The 19,653-nt window shown below is 41.8% G+C and overlaps 1 protein-coding gene across 1 annotated transcript in view; it reads right to left on the bottom strand.

Moving 5' to 3' along the window:
- STK4 (serine/threonine kinase 4) overlaps positions 1 to 16,091 on the bottom strand; it is a 73,780-nt gene extending 57,689 nt beyond the window's left edge. The window contains exons 1-8 of the mRNA XM_034787309.1: positions 15,937 to 16,091; positions 11,160 to 11,240; positions 8,067 to 8,195; positions 7,114 to 7,228; positions 6,381 to 6,545; positions 5,763 to 5,930; positions 4,528 to 4,665; positions 3,438 to 3,566 (exon numbers count right to left, since the gene is read on the bottom strand). Coding sequence (XP_034643200.1) covers positions 3,438 to 3,566; positions 4,528 to 4,665; positions 5,763 to 5,930; positions 6,381 to 6,545; positions 7,114 to 7,228; positions 8,067 to 8,195; positions 11,160 to 11,240; positions 15,937 to 15,968 — 957 coding nt within the window. The 5' untranslated portion in view covers positions 15,969 to 16,091. The remainder of the gene's footprint in view (positions 1 to 3,437; positions 3,567 to 4,527; positions 4,666 to 5,762; positions 5,931 to 6,380; positions 6,546 to 7,113; positions 7,229 to 8,066; positions 8,196 to 11,159; positions 11,241 to 15,936) is intronic.
- Between the last annotated feature and the right edge of the window lie 3,562 nt (positions 16,092 to 19,653).

Here is a 19,653-nt window from a genome sequence, read left to right as displayed (position 1 = left end):
CAACATTCAAAGGGAATTGGTACCAACTTCCAATATTTCTTTGGTATCAGAGTCTTACAAACATTTTGTAAGGTCAGCAAGATGTAACAAATTATGCCTTTTCTTCTCTCCTTCCTATTCCCAAATGGGTAATGAAAGATCTTCTCCATTCCTTTTCCTCTAGCTTTATCTATTGTTAGAAATATGCTGGGACTGAAGTCTTCCACTTAACTACAGAAGAGAGATATTAGCAATACAAGCGTCCCAACACAGCCAACTGGCATCTGAGCCCTGACCCAATGGCCTATCACTAGGAGTAATTAAGTTGCAATACTCATTCAGCCCTTACTATTTCTAAGGGCAGGTCTACACTATGGGGTTAAGTCGACCTAAGTTACGCAACTCCAGCTACATGAACTTAGGTCGACTTATTGTGGTGTCTATACCACGTTGGGTCGATGGGAGAAACTCTCCCATCAATTTACCTTATACTTCTCATTCCAGTGGAGTACCGGAGTCGATGGGGGAGTGATCGGTGGTCAAGTTAACAGGTCTTCACTAGACCCGCTAAATCGACCCCCGGTGGATTGATTGCCACAGCGTCGATCCACAGTAAGTGGAGACAAGCCCTAAGATTGCCAGATATGATAGTTGAACTAAAACCCCATTCTGAAATGATCTAGAGATCACTGAACAGTTATTAGATGGCAGCAGTATTCAGTCTATAGTGTGTATGTGCATGCTGAAGCTCAAAAGAGATAATGCCAGAGAATATTTTTTTCCATTTGTTACCACACATTAACATTGTGACAGATATTGCAATCCCATGCAGTATCTTTGGGAGAACATACTGTATGATTGGTCATGTATCATTGTGTACAGTCCCTGGCCCACAACTCCAGAGGGAGGGGGGAAGGGAGGGTTGCACAGCTTCATCAGGAACTAAAAATAGTGGGGGGTGATTAAGGTGAATCACTCAGATTGTAAACACTAAAGAGATACCAACCCTGGGGAGGCTTGCACATACTAGTTCAAAAGTGGGCACTCCAGAGGCCAACAGACAAAGAAAGAGCTTTTGTTATAAAAACACTGCATTTAAACTGACTCTTGGCCTTCTCTCTGATCCAGCAAATGGACAGGACCTTCTGAGCAAGGGGGATCCCAAACCTTGTAGAAAGTCTGCAAAGACATGGGGCCCTGCTAAAAGAGAAAGACTGATGGGTGACCTCTGGTAAGCTTTGAGCACGTGTATAAACTTCTGTTTTCTCTGTAATGCCTTTACCTTAAGAATAAAGGTGGTTGCTTAGAAAGAGCTGTGTGGTAACTTGCAACTGCTGGCAATATGCTATTCATAGCCCTCGGAGAGAAAGCAACACTCAGGCACTGGCCTTTAGGCAGGCTAGCTTGCTGGGTATATCACAATATAAGGCCGGGAGCTGTACAACTTTAAAGTCACTGGTCAGAAGGGAGCACGACAAGGACAAATTGCTTCAATTTTTCCAATAGCAAGGAGGCAGAAGTGGGCATGTACAGTCTTGTGCTCAGTGTGGCTCGTAGCACATGTTCCAAGCTGTTGTGGTGCCAACTACTGTTCCTTGCATAAAACTGGTCACCAAATCCAGTCCCATCCCCAAACTACTGCTCCAACACAATGCCTGCCAAGTGCTATGAGCTGCACTAAGCAAGAGACAAGTGCATGCAGATGCCTGCGTCTACCTCCCTGCTGTTGGAAAAAATTGCAGCAGTTTGGTGGGGAAGCTGGAGGGGAGGACTCAGCAGCCATGCATATTCTGTGGGGAAAAAAATAAATCAATACTTGACACTGCCATGAATTACATAAAAAAAAAATCATCCATGATGTTCACAGGCCATTTGTTATAAGTGGTAAGCCCCCAGTTGCTTTGTATATGTGATTGTGGTCTTTGTGATCTGAGCTAGTGTCACAGGGCTAATGTGCTTACTTCTCACAGAGCTACAATACAAGGTCTCACCATTGTCAATATGTGGTAGCGCACCCTGCCCTCCTCTAGTGCCTCCATGTCTGAGGCCTCTGTCCCGCTAAGGGTGCCGGTAGTTCACAGCCAAACCCCCTGAACACCAAACCAAGAAGACTGGGGAAAGGATGAACTACAAAAGTTAATGTGGGGCGGGGGGAGGGAGGTGAAGTTTTACTGCAGGTGGGCAATAAACTCCCCCTCCAGCACTGTGAGAAGCTGCAGCAGAAAACCTACAGTGCCATGGAAGCTCTTGGTAACTCTTTCCCTCTAGCAGCAGTAATGTGGCAGGGCAGAGAGGCCACAGGAAAACATTTACACTAGAGGAATCTCTCCACCTCCAAATATCTGGCACCAGCTGTCAGTGATGCTATCACAATTCAGGCATATAAGCAGCTGCACATACCTTAGAGTCAATATCATGGTGACACAGTGAGTAAAGATTACTTCCATCCCAAAGCACAATGCAGCCCTAACGTCACAGTGAGGAAACACTGCATTTAACATGCCTATATTTCACTGCAAATCATGCTATTCAAATCTAGCTTCAGAAGAGGCTTGGCGTCTGTTGTCCATTTTATTCAGTCAGGTTGAAACTGACAAAGCATGCTTCAAGTTGGCTTTTGACATGCTTTTGAAAAAACCACCACTCACACAACACCACTTATTCAAAAGTCAAAACGTAGCATATGAACAAGCAATTACTTGGTCTGCAACTCTGGAATCTCACTCCCTCAACTGAAAAAAAAGCGCAGAACTCAAGCTCACAGCACTACACCATCAAAGAAGTCTAAGCACACATCCCCTCACCTTAAATTTGTGTCTGTTTCTATTGTACAGTATGAAGTTTCTATAAAGGGGTTTCTAAATCAGGAAAATGGTATGAAGAAAACAACATACTTATGTTATGTAAAATGCAAAATAGAAAACACCGAAGACTACAAACAAAAGGCCTCTCTACTACAGGAAAAACTTGATCCAGCTAGGAAAATGTATTTGAAGTCTTCTACAAATTTATTACATATCTTTAAAGTATTTTGCTGGACTAGTAATTGTCCTGTAGTAGGTGTTGTGTCTATGTTCTGCTGATTCACTAAGGCATGTAGCTCACTACGGTTGAATATAAAGGAAGTGGGAGCAGGCTAAGAGAGAGCAGCTACAGGACATGAGTTGAGCAGTCCTAAGCTAGAAACCCCAGGAACAAATCAACGCTGGGATCAGAGACTGAGCTGAACATTATGTAGTATTATTGTTAATTTCTGTATTAAAGCAGCCAGTGGGGTCCTAGTCCAAGACTAGGGCTCCTAGGTATTACAATAATACAAACAACGACAATAATCAGGAGGGAGGAATTTTAGACTCTAACAAATATGTGGACTACTTTAGAGCAGTTTGAGAAAGGCACCTATTTGTACATATATCAGCATCAATATTTTAAAGTTATTGTGTCCATTAAACACTCACTGAATTTTCCTCATCATCTTGATCCAATTCACGCTGTTGTGCTTCCTGACGTTTCAGTTTCACATCCATTGCTTCATTAATCAAGTCCCGCAAGATTGACGCTCCTTTGGCACTTTTAACAAATGGATGCTTAAAAAGTAGATATATTTTATAAGCAGCAGATATGAAGACAAAGCAGTAAAATGCTGTTACCCAGAGTTATGCCTATCCCTGCTGAATTACAGTTGGGGCACACAACCAAGTAAAAACTTTATTATAAACTTTTATTTCATAATTTACCTTTTTAGTGATGGAGAATGAGAGATCCGTACTGAGTCATACTACAGGGGCATTTCTGCATGACCCTGCATACATACTTTATTTCTGAACTGTCATATCTAGAAATGAAGTAATTCATAACACTTAAGATAACACTATGGTTATCACTTTCCAGTAAGAGGCGAACAGTCTGCCTTCGTTATTTGCCACCTGCTTCTGACATTCTAAGGATTAACTCAAAAGTCAGAGATAATCCCTTGACAATGCTTCAGAACCCAAGATGCACCTCTGTCAGGGAAAGGAAGAGGTACTTTAGAAGAACTGAGGCTTCTCTAACATGGTACAGAGGGCAGGTAACCTCCATCAGCTCAAAGACAGCAAAGGGAAGGTTGGTTATTAAAATCCAGAGTGTGCTTTAGAAATTGACTAGCTTTGCTTTATCTCTGTAAGTAGTAGCCTCTGAGGTCACCGAACAACTAGAGGCAAATTGGGATAGCTAGGAAATGGAGGACTTTGACATTAACGTAATCAGATGTGGCTCTTTTCTAAGCAGAGGGTCAGTTAAGGGATAAACTGTATGGCTTAATAGTTAAGTGCCAGGATGGGTGTATGAGTATGGGAACAGAAAGCAGGAGATATTCTAATTTCTAGGGAAAAAACTAAAGGTTTAAAAACCTCACACAACTTGATCTTACACTGTAAAGTTGTACAGGGGAAGCATGAAGGGAAACCCAACATTTCAAATTGCACAAATACTCATTGCCTGCAGTTTGTTTAGTTAAGAACTCCCTCTGATACCCTCTGAGAGCACCCCGGGTAACAAATACCAGACCTGGAGAAGCTGTGTGGCAGTGGCTCTTTGTTCAGGACTTTTCACAAGACACTGTTTTACAAAGTCTGTAAAGTTGTCTGACCAGACTTCCGGCTTCCGGAATGTTGGAGGAGGATTTGTAGGAATCATGAAAATTGCCTGATAATAAAAATAAAATAAGTATTGTTCTAGTGTTCATTGATTTTGGAAATCTTTAAGATAAAAACACAGAACAGACAAACATTTGATCAAAGCATAAGGACAGACACTTGCAAAGTTATTGTACCAAAACCCTCTGTGGCTTCTCAAGTCTTTATGCCAATGCTATGTATATTCCCCTCCAAAGAGGGCAAGAGATTTGTACACCGCACCGGCGTTTCTTCCTATGGCAAAGCCACTATTTTGCGTAGAGGGTGACATTTGCCATTTTAAACCATTAAAAGTCCTTTACTAAAAAGGAAAGAGAAAAACAGGTGCATAATACAGGATACCCACTGTATGGACACATTCCACCACTCAAGAGGTGGAACTCCCAAAAGAGCTTTGCCTCTGAAAAATCCCTTACCTAAAATACCACAGTGGAAAGCAATGGAGTAACACAATGGTGGGAATTACCAATGATCTCTGAGAACCTGGTTCCTTCAGAACATCTCCTTACAGGAACTGACCTCGAACAAAAACACTGGTGTACTCTAAATCTAGTAAAAATTAGGATGGCAAAGACTGGAAACAATATGACCAAGTGAAAGCAGAGGAATGGACCCCCTCCCCCCCACAGGTGAATGTGGAGACCCTAAGCAAAGACTGGAGCACCGACTGACACAGCACCCTCTAGCAACGTGCTGTACTCCCGAGGAGCTATTTGAGATAAGTGATAACACCAGATCTTGGCTGAAATTTTGGACCAATAAGCTATGATGATGACCATGAAAAATAGTGTTTACTGGTGGCTGTGACAAAAAGATGCACTTTGGATCAAACTCAAGACTACCCATTTCCACACATGCATATTCTGAACAAACCTGGTCATTTCACATGCCTTGACACAAAAGAATCAAGTTGGCAGATTTTCCTTTGAAGATTTTTTTCTTTTCATTTTACTAAATATTAAAAAGCACAGGTTAAAAAAAGCTTGCTCATTTTCTCTAGGTTAAAAAGCTAGACAGCATCTTGTAAAATGTTTATTCAGCTAACTGCCAACAGAGGCTACCTGCATTCTGCGAGAGAGTTATATCTGAAGAAGCCTCAGTCCTTACCCTCATTGGATGAATATCTGCATATGGTGGTTTTCCTTCAGCCATTTCTATTGAAGTGATTCCCAGTGACCAGATATCTGCTACACAGTTATACCCTATTTCTTGGATCACTTCTGGAGCCATCCAAAATGGGGTTCCTATAACTGTGTTCCGTTTTGCCATGGTATCCTAAAATGGAAGGGGGGGTTGGGGGGAGCAGAAGAACAGACTATTTGGCAAGCAGAAGAAACAAGTTTGCCAGCTATTCATTAATAAATAACACTGTCCCTAAAGATTATACACAAAAGTTACTCAGTAAGACTGAAATAAGGAATTTTGCACATTAGGATTAAGATGTATTGGCAGAACTGTGTGGGGACTCAGTAGAAAACAGTAGGTGTTACTACAGTATGTGCTTCTACACACAACTATTTTGGTGCTTTAGTTCTGTGAACAAGAAAGCCAGAGTGTCAGCCTGCCTGTCCCTCCTCTGGGCCCCATTGTAGTGCATGTGCACTGCATTCATGTAAGTGCCAAACAATTGAATTTAGCATACTCTCTCCAGTAAGTGTTTCACTTGTACCTGCAGGCTGAATGAGAAATTTGTACATACACAACCCAAGTAACAATTTTACTCACTGTAAGTTGGCCTGCTACCCCAAAATCTGCAAGTTTAGCATGTCCTTCTGTATTTAGTAATATATTTCCAGCTTTGATATCCCTATGTATTTTCCTCATAAAATGCAGATATTCTAGTCCTTTGAGGGTTGCTTGTACTATTGTAGCTATTTCCTCTTCTGTCAACTAAAGAAAAAAAAAGCAGATTGGTATCTCATGCCGAAGACCAACATTTCCTTGAAATACAAATACAAGATTCCCATACCAACTAGCAGAAAATTCTATGCAGTTTCAGTTACCAAGATACAGTATTATCTATACACAGTACAGCTGGTTTACTTTGTCTCCCTTCATGTATTGTGTGTACATGGCCCTTTCACAGGTAACTTGCTATTACACCACCACTGTAACTAGACAAAGTCAGCTATAAAAAGCCCAGCACTGAAAATCAGGATTCTATTTTTTCAGACATACAGATCATTTTAATCAGAAAACTTACTCAAACTGCAATTACATTATCTTGAATGATCAAGTTAGCTACCTAGTTAAACATTGTGGTTTCCAGGAGTTCTGGGTGCTTGCAGCTCACAGGACAGCTAATGAGAGCTCTGGATGCTCTGAAAAAATCAGGCCAAAGAACTATGCAGAGACTACTACAAAGCTACTTAATGTAATATAAAATATGTAATATTTAAGACTAGATACTTAAAGCTTGACATTGTATAAATATGGATTGTAAGGGGAAAGGACTTACTGTTTTATTTCGTAATCGAATTATATCAGACACAGATCCAGCTCCACAGTACTCCATGACTATCCACAGGTCCGTGTTCTTAAAATAGCTGCCATAATACTTGACTACATGGGGACTATGGAAAATTAGAGAAAACGAGTCAGATACTGTTGATGAAAGCAATTTTATAAATAGGAGCACAATATAAAGCACAACCAAAAAAGATGCTAAGAGTTCAGGGTTAGACTTGGGATCCCAGACTTAAGGCTGAATATATTACAAGGTTAAGAGTTTGCAGGAAATGCTCAGATCCTCCATTTGGGGATTTCCTCTGAAATACCATAACAACCATTCCTCCCAGTTCTGCAATTTAGTTCTGAGACATAATGCATTTTACTTATCTAATAAGAGTTAAGTCTTTACAGTACAATAGGTCAGTTTATCTTATCTACAGTTGCTGCCTGGCTGCCCAAGAAGCAATAACCTACTCTATATATTAATGTATCAGATCATAAGAATGACCCTCTGTCCTTTAGAAAGAAGCCAAAGGCTGTCAAAAATGGACCAGTTATAAAAGGAACAAAAATAAACTCTCTGCTCTATGAATGAATCTCTCTTATGTAAGAATTCACTAGCCTGTGCATATGCAAAGTGAAACACACAAGTGGAACTCAGGTGGAGGCACGCTGAGGTGAGGGGAGAGAGAGAGAGAAATCATGCATACATCGCCTGCTCTCTTTCGGTTTTCCAAATAGCACTTATTGTAAACAAAGTCTATTAAACTAGACTGAGGAGAGGCCAGTTTAAGAACATTTAAAAAAAAACTCAATGTAAATCATGTTTCTTTGATAAATGTTGGCTAGTCCACCTCAGACAGTGCAACAGCACAGTGTTTCCTAGATTCAACTGCTAAGCAGATCCCATGCAATACTTTTCTTAAGGGGTTGCAGGTGGGATTCATTGCAGGCACTTACCTATCACATTGCTGCATTATGGATATTTCCTTTATGATCTCCTGGAGGTCAGACTCAACAGGAACCTGTTTAATTGCAACAACTTGACCTGTTTCTTTATGAATAGCTTTGAATACACTGCCATAGGATCTGTAACAATCAAAATGTGAAATACTAAATACAAGCAATACAACAGGTTAAAAACTGGCACACTTTTTGGTTTACACTTAGAGGTGCATCATAATCTGGGAAAAAAGGAACATTGTTTAATGACCTCTCCTACTACGAATATCTTAATAGTTGATTTTTTGAACACCACATACAACTTGGACATAATAAAACAGGAGTATTTGCAAAACTTCAGTTAATCTACAGGCTCCTGGTGCTATAGTAACAATGAGAAATACATAGAAAAGATGCTAATCACCACATTCCCAATAACCTTAAAAATACCTTTTTACCCAAACTCCAGCAAACTCATTTCTCTAAACTATTTTCAATATACATTTAACTGAAGTGCAGTAAAAACTGGTCTATATAGGTTTTTATATCATGCTCATCACCATAGTAACTGAACAACATGACTATACATCTGCCACTTGTTTGTTCTCTCATCCTCTCCCCAGATGGAGAAATATATGCAGTGGAGTGTCTTGTTTTGGTAGATTTTTCTGTCTGTTTGTTCGAATATAAGATATATCTGTTGATATATGTTTATGTTAGAGAAGGCAAAGTGAAAAAATGTGAGCCTTGATGTTGGAATGGACGGTGGTGAGGTTTATGATGGTCCTTAGTGTCTGAGCAAGTTCATTCCAGCGTCTTGGAACGGTGCCTGAGAAAGTTCTATCTCCCACACAACAAATTTTATTCTTATTGTTGAGAGTTTCATTGTGCCAGAGGAGTGAAGCGGTCAACCACTGTCCTCATCCCAAAGCTTTAGACCATCTTGGGCAATACTATATACTTTTATATATAAGCACATGGTATAGAAGCTTCATATTTTGCATGCTTAAAATTATGTTTTCATCCATTTGCAAATAAGGTACAGCAACGATTTCCTATAATGCATACACAATAACTCTTGAGAAACGAATGGATGTCATGGCAATAAACTTGCAGGCAACAGGGAAGTAAACCAAACCGTCACTTATATCCATCTAATTCATGAAGTACAGTGATGGTGTCCAGATTATCTCAGACTGAAGTAAAGCACTGCAATCGTTTCAAAGATGCAGGAAAAAATAGGGTAACATAGGGGCTTCTCACAAGACACAGTTCTGACCCTAAAGTAGAGAAATCTGCAGGGCTTGGTGGAGACGTAGCCAAGAAAGTCTCTGTATTTCACAGCACCACACAATAAACACTGTATAAGCTGTTCCAAGATAAGCAAATTAGAAAGACAAAAAGAAATAAGATGTTTGCCCCTACATTCCAATATTATGTTTTTCTACAAAATCAAGGTATTTGGATAACCCTCTCACCCCCAAAATTAAATAAGTTATTGCTTCAATGAACAAGAGGATCGGAATAAGAAATTTACTTTGAGACAGAAGGGCTTAGAATAAATAAGTTTTAATTTCTTATAAAATTGTAAATAAATAAAAAGAGCCATAAGAATTAACTTTTCTGAGGCTTTCAATTTTTTATCACCAACTTTTCCGCCAGCATTAGTGTTTACTATAACTATTCCTAAATCTTGTCTCAAACACAGTTGTCTGTCTCCACTGGTATACTGTAATTCAAATAGACCAAATATGTTCCAGCTATCTTGATGGAAAAAAAATACTTTTCCAGCATAAGTCTGTACATTGTCAGAGGTTTAGAATTCAACATTGTATTCAGTTATTGTAGTTTCAGAATTTCACACAGCACTTAACTGTTTAACTGGATGCCAGTTAGTAAGAATTTACAGTCCATCCATTTTGCCAGAACTAGATATTGTTACTGGGCACAAGTGCAGTGTCAGTTTCATGGGTTCATTTGAAATAGACTACTGAGTTTACAGAAGTTGTCAGTCTCATGATTTGTTCAACATATCTTATTCAGGCACAGGATAGGATTAAAAAGAAGTGCCTGAGTATCAGAATGCAACCTAACCTCAACTTTTATGTTTCTTCTAGTTAGCATCTTCCTCCTACACCACACTGAACTTCCAACAAGAGGTTCTAAGATGAAAAGGAGAACATTTAATTTCAGTTTTCAATGTTCAGCAATGTTAATACAGTTCTTCAAGTTCTCCACTTAGGAGTAGGGAAGTATGTTTTTTTCCCTCCTATACTTTGTGGGGAAATATGCCTCCCACTCTTGCTATTCTAGCGCTAGATATTTTTTGCTTGCCTCTTTGTCTGGATTTACAATTAATTTCGGCTTTTTATACTTCAGTAAGGAGGTGATGTTTTCTAGCTATAGCCTGTACATTAAAAACCAGGAAAATGAAAGGGTTACTGTGTGTAACGCCCAACAACTGAAATGGTCATTTTTATTCTCAACAATTTAATTCTTCTATTACTTATTTTATGTTCTACATTTTAATATTTGGATTAAGAATTGATAAAAAAGTTAGACAATTTACAACTACTTATGTTTTCCGATACCCAATACTTTCAAGTGAGAATGCTGATTCTTTCTGTCTACTTGATTCACAATGAGATCCCTGCTAAAAAGTATCCTTAAAAATGCAGCTCCAAAGCCAACAGTCCCATTCACTGAATGGAGACACTGAAATAGCAGTAGGTATGTCTATAAAACAGTTTTGATACGGTCTTTATTGTTTTATCTAGTAAAAAGTTTGTTTATATTAGGGCTCTGTCATCAAATGAGACACATTACATTTAAGCTAGAAAAATGTACATTTTATTTCCAGTGTCCATTCAAGCATTTTTAAATTTAAAAGTTCCTCAATTTAAAATTGGTGTTTACACAACTCAGAGCTTAGATGTAGGTGTTCCAATGACAAGCACTATATTCAAAATGCCACCTGCCTCACAAAAAGTTCTCTGTTTAAAAAAAAAACAAAAAAAAAAAACACCACCACAGGTCTTCACAAATAGTCAGCCATTATGTGTATATGTTCTTGGACAAGTTTACATTCTCCACATTGTATAAGACACTCACCCTTCTCCCAGCTTCTCCAGTACATCGAATACTTCTTCTGGCTGCTTAGTCAAACTATCTTCATCTAATTTCTTCAGCTGCCTGGATATATACAGAGATGTAGAAATGAAAGAGTTTAAGATTCTGTAATTTGGTTATTTCTGAGAACAGAACTTTAAGTAAAACTCATTTTAAACCATGCAACTCTGACAATTTGACAAAAATACATTTTATCTTAATATAAAATTTAGTCTGCTTGAGGAGTAAAATACAGCGGTTAGATGTAGTGTGAAGTAAACTGCATTTAGCACAATCAGACCGCCAGGTACTGCTATTTCTTACTACTACAAAAGGTCTAAGTCTTACAGGAGGGCAGCGTTTTATCAAGCACAAAGATCTACATTTCCTCTCAGTGGCAGGAAACAGTAAGTAGTATCAGAATATATTCAGGATCATTTCCACACCATTTGAACATCATGATGTTTACACTTATTGAACAAATCTTCAACAAGCTCGAAGTCTTGTGGCATAAGATAGTTTAGAAAAAGCTTGTACCAAGAACCCACACAAACATTTTGTTAAATTTATTTTCTGCTTTTTTTTTTTTTGATGCTTTGTGATGCATAAAGAAAAGGTTTGTTTGGGGGAGGTTTTTTCCTTGCTTATTTTTCACACTTGAAATTCAGATTTTGTACATCTTGGAAGACTATGAATGATTGGAGAACTGGTAGGATAATGGCATAAAAAAAACCCAACAATGAAACTGAAATCTCATTAACCGAGATAGAAAGTGATTTTTAGTCAGACTGCTTAAGTCTCCTATAGTTGAAACACTTAGGAGCAAGGTTGCCTTTGTTAAAGATTCCTATGCTCGTTCAATTTGAAGAAAAAAAACAAACTTCTCATTCATCACAAAGCAGCAAGAAAAGCACAAAGCTAGTCTTTGCAGGTTACCTTTAATGTACATTACATACAATCACTACAAGGTTCTAAACAGTCCTTAAGGACATAAGCTCTCAAAACCTATCCTTTACAATCCACTAAGTGACATATAATAGACACAAGAAAAGATACATTGCCTCCATTTGAACCCAAAAGAGCTCAGTTGTGGATCCAAAAGACAGGCATGATCCCCCACTATCAGTCAATTTTGATTCCCACACTTGAGCCAGGTTAAGATGAAGCACGTGTGTATGCTTACAACTTACAAATAAATATCTGATGGCTTCTATGGGCTGGAGTTACTAAACATCAAGACCGCAAATACAGATTTTGTATTTGTGATACTAAGGTGGCTCATCAGATGCTATTAAAAAATGTAAAAAGTTTTGATTAAGATTTTGTAAACCAGGAATAGAAGCCACGCTGTGCTCATTTTCCGTTATGTTTATATACAAAAGCAATATAGCAGAAGCAGTACACACATGCGTTATGTACAATGGCTTCCTGAAATGAAGAAAATATTACAAACAAGCAGACTCAGGAAATGGCGAAATACTGAAAGTAGTCACTAGCTTCTCTGCAAAGATAAGCATTGAACCAACAGAATGTTACTTGTTTGAAAGAAAAAAAAAAATCAGTAGATAATCACCATATAAGTCACAATTTCCAAGCAGTGTGAAATGTGGAAATCTAAAGGACAGATACTATACTAAAAAAAGCATCTAGTATGAGACCCAACCATTAAGTATCAAGATAGAATTTTAGAAAATCCAAGCACTACACAAGTTAATTAGAAGCCAACTTAACTTCTGTTTCTTATGACACCACCAGAATACTCAGATTCCGAACAAATTCAGAAATTCAAGTTTTATTTAATCATTAACTAAAAAGCTCTGAATCAATGAGTGAGCGAGCCGATTCATTTAAAATCGGTGTACATTTTTAGAGAGAGTTGAAGCCATAAAACCAGCATTACTGTATGGACATGAACACTGCAATATGGGTCAAGTATAGTTAAACGTTTGCATAAAGAGTTATAAAATAAATGCACACATTTCTACTAGTAGAAATGTTACTCCATCATTTAAAAAAACAACTGTTATCTACGCCACAGAACAAAGGAAGCTGCCTCTTCAGTTCATCATTCAAATATACCGTTAGAAGCAGCTGCAAGCTACCGATAGCATTTTGACAAACTGAAACTTCATTCAATTGAAGAGATGCCTCTAAAACATCCCCTATCTCGGGTTGCTCAAGTACAGCCTGCAGTGAAATGATAGGAAGGCAACAGGTTTATTCAAAGGTTTCACTGAAATCCCAAGATATAACTCGTCTTCACACCCAACAGACATTGCTGTACCTGACACAAAGAAGATAAAGAACACTGAGGAACATAAGTAACAGTATACACGGTTCTGTGCATAGCTGTTAAGAATAAACATCTTGTCATGCTAATTAGTTTGCACTACAACTAAACATTTTGACCATTTAATGGAAGAGCCAGGAGTGCAAAGAACTAACATAATTTCACTTTTTGCCAAATATACATGCAATAGTGACCTTTACTGATATATAACTTATTATTAAGAGGAGACGTTAGCAATTAAACATCTGATTTCCCCCCCCCAATCAATTAAAAAAGCAACCTGACAGCAGACTTGACATCTCTTAGTACAAAAGGTGGGGTTTTTTGTTTTGTTTTTTGAGTGCAAGACTTGTGCTTCCATTTTTCAATAGAAAAGGTTTGAGCCATTTGTTTTTCCACAACTTGACAGGGTTGCGTCAAAGGGTGGAGGCCTGATTATGCTAAAGTTGTTTTTGCAAATTCTCTTCTCTGCAAGCCTGATCCCACTGTTAAACTAATCTAGTGGCAAAAAAACAAAAAACAGTTAATGTTTTAATATTCCAGGTTTCTACCCCCTAGGGTTCTCTTTAAAGCAATTTGATGTTCCTCATTCATTCAAAGTGTTGCCATTGGTTGTGTTCTTCTACAGCTAGTCTCCATCTCTCCCCCTCTTTTGTCCAAGGTCCTCATCTTACAAATGGACATAAGAACACTGAAAAATTCTAAGAATATGTGGACCAAGCAGATCTAACCTAAAAGATAAAGCTGTGTGCAATCTCACAAGAGATGTACATTAATGGAAACAGAAAGTTACCACAACAATCACCCGCAACGGCCACCACAAGTGTGGCAGAATTGTTTCTAAGGTATTTTTAAAGTGCCTACCTTCTTGAGCTCTAAGTGCTTATTCTTAAAAGGGGCTTATAGAACATTTCTTTGGGTCTCCCACTGTGTTTTTGGTTGTCTATCTAGATTGTAAATGCCTCAGGGCAAGACGACTACTTTCTGAATCTTCTACCACCCTGAACATAGTCACAATTTTAACATACCCTTTTGATGGTCATAAGACAGATGCCTTATATAGCAGTATCATTGCTGAAAGACATGTGGCTTAACTTTTGTTTTCAAGATTTGGTGTCCCTAAACCCTGTTTGCCAGAAGCTGGGAATAGGCAACAGGGGATGGATCACTTGAGGATCACCTGTTCTGTTCATTCCCTCTGTAGCACATGGCGTTGACCACTGTCAGAAGACAGGATATTGGGCTAGATGGACCCACTATGGCCATTTTTATGTTCTACTTACCACACTTACATTAAGTAGTTTGCAATTACTCCAGGTTGCATCTTTCTTGTGTAATATTTAACCTACTGAAAAGTCTTGAAGTCTCTTAGCTTCATCCTATTCTTAGCTTTCTATGACTTGGGGTTTCACTAAGGTTCCTAAAATAACACAATTACTAGCCTGAACAAATTGCAAATGTGATGGAGCACATGTTTACTCTTAAATTTATCTAATCCCTCTTTAAGAAAAGGAAATTTGTGAGGGTATTTTATTAAAACACAAGGGCACTGAAGACTGGAAATTGTGATGCCAACATTTTAGCTGCACATCAGTAGTGCTGGTTATTGCCACAACAAAACTTGTTACCATAATGCAACCACACACAGCCTACTTGATAAAACAGACACCTCTTTCCACAGATATGTAAGGAACAAACGCCTACACCTTGCCCTAGCCACTGCAAACTTTACCTTAGGAGCAAACATAAGAATTTACCACTCCACTATCAAATTCTTTTTCTTCTATCCCTAATGGATGCAAGGTTTATTACCCTGCCATGTATTTAATAACCCCAGTCCTTTATCATTTATTCACATAATTATTATACTTGGGCTCTGTACATATTACATTTATTTCCCTTCAGTTGTTTTTATCCCTTCTTGATGAATTTCTAACACTCCCACTGCAGCATGGTCCACGCACCAATATTAGTGAAGCTGAAGTGACACATGCTGCCTCAGAGGATTTTTAGCCTGAGGAGAAAAGTCCTGTGATGCTGGTTGCTATGTCACCCATCCCACGGCTCCCTGCTCTCCCTGGGAAAACGTGGTATATCTAAAGGATGAGTCACTTACGAACCTGGGCTGATTTTAGACGATTTAACCTTTCAGTGGGCAGGTGTTTTATTTATATTTCCCACAGCACCACCGCCTTCATCTCCCTCCCCCACCTCCCACAGACCGACCCATACCTCCCCTCATCCCGACCCAAACCCTTCATCCCCCCCAGACCGTCCCACCCCCCCTCGTCCCCAGCCTCCCCCAGACAGACCCACCCCCCCTCGTCCCCAGCCTCCCACAGAGCGACCCACCCCCCCTCGTCCCCAGCCTCCCACAGACCGACCGACCCACCCCCTTGTCCCCGCCGCCTCCCACAGACCGACCGAACCTCCTTCGTCCCCCAACCTCCCATGACCCAACCCCTAGTCCCGACACCCCAAGCCCCTCACCGGCGCGGGTTGCGCAGCTGCACGGTCTCCATGGCGCCCTAGAGCAGCAGGGCAGGGGGCGCGCTCATTCTTCCATGACTCCAGCCGCTCACTCCCGGCGCTTTTCCAAGGCCACTTCCGCTTCACTTCCGCCTCCTCTCTCCACACCGGAAACAAGGGGCGGGGTCATCGTCACATGGTCTTATAGAAAGGGAGGCGCTGCCCGCCTTCCGCGGCCGCAGGGGCGTGGTCCTTCCACTGGCTCCCCCTCCCCACTCAAGAGGAGGTGCGGGCAGTTTTCTTGCTCATCCATCCGGGCTGGCTCAGAGTCAGCCCCTAGGACAGGGCAGTGTATTGAGGGCTGGAGCAACAATTTCCCAGCAGCCCCACCGCCGCCACCTTTTTTGCATACTAGTTTACATATATTTAAATATTCAATTGGATGGGTATCATCCTGATTCCATTAGGCAGTCACTTTGAGGCCCCAAACTCGGAAGTATGGGTGCCAAAGCTCCTTGGTCTCTGCCCTAGGAACCACCCCCATCCCTTCAGGCTCTGCTCTGGGAGTTGGAAGTAGAGCCCAGCAGCCCTGTTTCCCAGCTCTCTGCTTTCCCACCCAGTCAACCTCATCCAGAATGCGCTCCAACCTATTATGGCTACTGGGGGACAGAGGCAGAGCTGCTGGGGGGGGGGGGAAGTGGGGCAATTTGCCCCAGGCCCTGGCCAAGAATCCCTTTCCTCACCTGGTGGCGTTCCGAGTCGGCGGTGGCATTTTGGCGGCAGGGGGCCCTTTGGTCGCTCTGGGTCTTTGGCGGCTGGGGGCCCTTCAGTACCGCTGGAGATGCGGAACGACTGAAGGGTCCCCCCGCCGCAGACTCGGAGTGCCACCCAGTGAGTACAAACTCCCCCGCTTTGCCCAAGGCCCCCTGAATCCTCTAGGGTGTCCCTGGAAAGAGGACCTTAGCCTGCCCAAAGCTAATGGCCCTTAACCAGTGGGGAGGGCCCATTGAACCCAAGTAAATTTTGGGGACAGGAGTTATGGTTAAAGGTTAAAAATCAGGGAACTGGAAGGGCAGCCTGAGCAGAGAACTCCCAACAGCACCCCTGCTCCTTAAAGGTGTCTAAGGAGTCAGTGGATGCTGCCCAGAAGACCTCTGCTCGCAGGCATGACACAACAAGGGATCAGAAACAGGCCTCACAGTCGCAGAGCACCCCACCATCCAGCTTCCTCCTTCTGGTGTGATGGATGGCCATCTTAGCCAGCGCTAGGACAAAGTTGGCAAGGAAGTCTCACGACTTTGTGGGCCCATGGATGGGGTGTGTGCATAAATGAGGAGGTGTAGAGAAAAGTGGAGCTAGAACCTCAGTAAGAGGTTCTGGAGAAGCTGGAAGAAGGGCTGTAACCTGAGGCACCCTACATAAATGTGCACCAGGATCTCCCTCTTGCTGCACAAAGGACAGGTGGCAGGGGAGTTTGTGAACTGCACCAGGTACATACTTGGGCTCATGTCCCTATGTAGGAGCCACCAACTCTCCAGCAGGCCATGGAACCAGAGTGGAGTATAGGGGTGAATGTGCTCCAACTGCCACTGGGGAAGATGCTCAATTATTCACACAAGAGAACCAGTCTGTAGTTCATGAACACTAGCTCCAGAGGCTAAAGCTAATTGCAAGAGGAGGGGGAAGGCTCACCATGTCAGCCCAGGAGAAGTGGGAGCTCCCCTCTGTTATTAGTAGAATAGGGAGTCAGAAGAGAGATATTTACTCTCTGTTCTCCCTTCCTTTAATCCTTGATTGGCTCTGATTCTTGCATTACAAAGTTAGCCCCAAGAAATGAATAATACCAAGTTCCTGTTTACGGCATACAGCAGTAACAAAGATTGCTCCTTGCCCCATATTTATATAATCATAGAATCATAGGACTGGAGGGACCTTGAGAGGTCATTTAGTCCAGTCCCCTGTACTCCTGGCAGGACTAAGTATTATCTAGAGTCTAGACCATCCCTGACAGGTGTTCGTCTAACCTGCTCTTTAAAATCTCTGTGATGGAGATTCCACAACCTCCCTAGGCAATTCATTCCAGTGTTTAACCACCCTGACAGAAGTTGTTTGTAATGTCCAACCTAAACCTCCCTTGCTGCAATTTAAGCCGCTTGCTTCTTGTCCTATCCACAGAGGTTAAAGAGAACAATTTTTCTCCATCCTCCCTGTAACAACCTTTTATGTACTTGAAAACTTTTGTTATCATGTCCCCTCTCCGTCTTCTCTTCTCCAGACTAAACAAACCCAATTTTTTCAATCTTCCTTTCATAGGTCATGTTTTCTAGACCTTTAATTTTTTTTGTTGCTCTGCTTTGGGCTTTCTCCAATTTGTCCACCTCTTCCCTGAAATGTGGTACCCAGAACTGGACACAATACTCCAGTTTAGGCCTAATCAGCACAGAGTAGAGCAGAAGAATTACTTCCTGTGTCTTGCTTACTGTTGACTCATATTTAGCTTGTGATCCACTATGACCCTCAGATCCCTTTCTGCAGTACTCCTCCCTAGGCAGTCATTTCCAATTATAGTACAATACCAGCTCTGCTATAGATAAAATTAAGATATTTTCATAGATTGTTAAAGCCAAAAGGAATCATTATTATCTAATCTGACCTGCATTACACAAAGAACCTCACCCAATAATTTCTGCATCAAGCCATAACTTCTGTCAGAGCTATAGCATCTCAATTAGAAAAGTAGCCAGTCTTGCTATAAAGACGTCAAGAGATGGAGAATTCACCATATTGTTCAAATTTTATTCACTATTCAAAATCATTCTGCAAATAGTCCTTGGTTTGTAGACTGCAGGGTGGGGGCTGGTGAGTGTTGAGCCTCAGGGGGCTGCAGCAAGGGAACTGGTTGGCACAGGTTGTAGGGGCCACAGAGAGGTGGCACTTCCATTGAATAATAATTACACTTGAGAGTGATGGGCTCCAGGAGCTGCAGCAAGATAGTTAGTTGGCTTGAAGGGGCTGGTATGAATGAGCTGGTGGGCTTTGAACTCCACAGGGATTTGGCAAGGGGGTTGTTGGTGCTGAGCACCAGGGGAATGCAGCGTGGGGCTAGTGGATGTTGGGCACCCATGGGATGAGGTGAAGGGGCTGCTGGGTGTTGGGCACCAGGGTTTTGTGATGAAGGGGCTGGTGGGCATTGGGCTCCCATTGGATGCAGTGAAGGGGCTGGTGGGCATTGGGCACTGGTGGGATGCGGTGAAAGGGCTGGTGAGTGTTGGGCACCACACGGATATGGCGGGGGGTTAGTGGGTGCTGGGCACCAGGGGGATGCGGCAAAGGGGCTGATGGGTGTCAGGGTGTCAGGGTGATGACGCGAGGGGCTGGTGGGTGTTGGGCTGTGGAGAGTGTGCAAGTATGTTTTGGAGTCCAAGGGACTACAGTGAGGGGCTAGAGGGTGCTGGGGAGCTGTGGTAAGAGGGTGGGAGGCATGGAGATAGGGGTTCAGGGTGAGGAGTGACAGATATGGAGCTGGAGGCAGGGGGCTCAGGGAAGCTGTAGAGTGAGGAGTGACAGCACGGAGCTGGGGGGTCGGGGAAGCCATGGCGTGAGGGGTGACAGCGCGGAGCTGGGAGGGTGACAGCACGGAGCTGGGGGGTCGGGGAAGCTGTGGGATGAGGGGTGACAGCGCGAAACTGGGGGCTCGGGGAAGCCGTGGGGTGAGGGGTGACAGCACGAGCTGGGGGG

Source organism: Trachemys scripta, chromosome 12, assembly GCF_013100865.1.
Source record: "Trachemys scripta elegans isolate TJP31775 chromosome 12, CAS_Tse_1.0, whole genome shotgun sequence".
Classification (NCBI taxonomy): domain Eukaryota; kingdom Metazoa; phylum Chordata; order Testudines; family Emydidae; genus Trachemys; species Trachemys scripta.
This window is presented reverse-complemented; position numbering and strand designations above follow the sequence as displayed.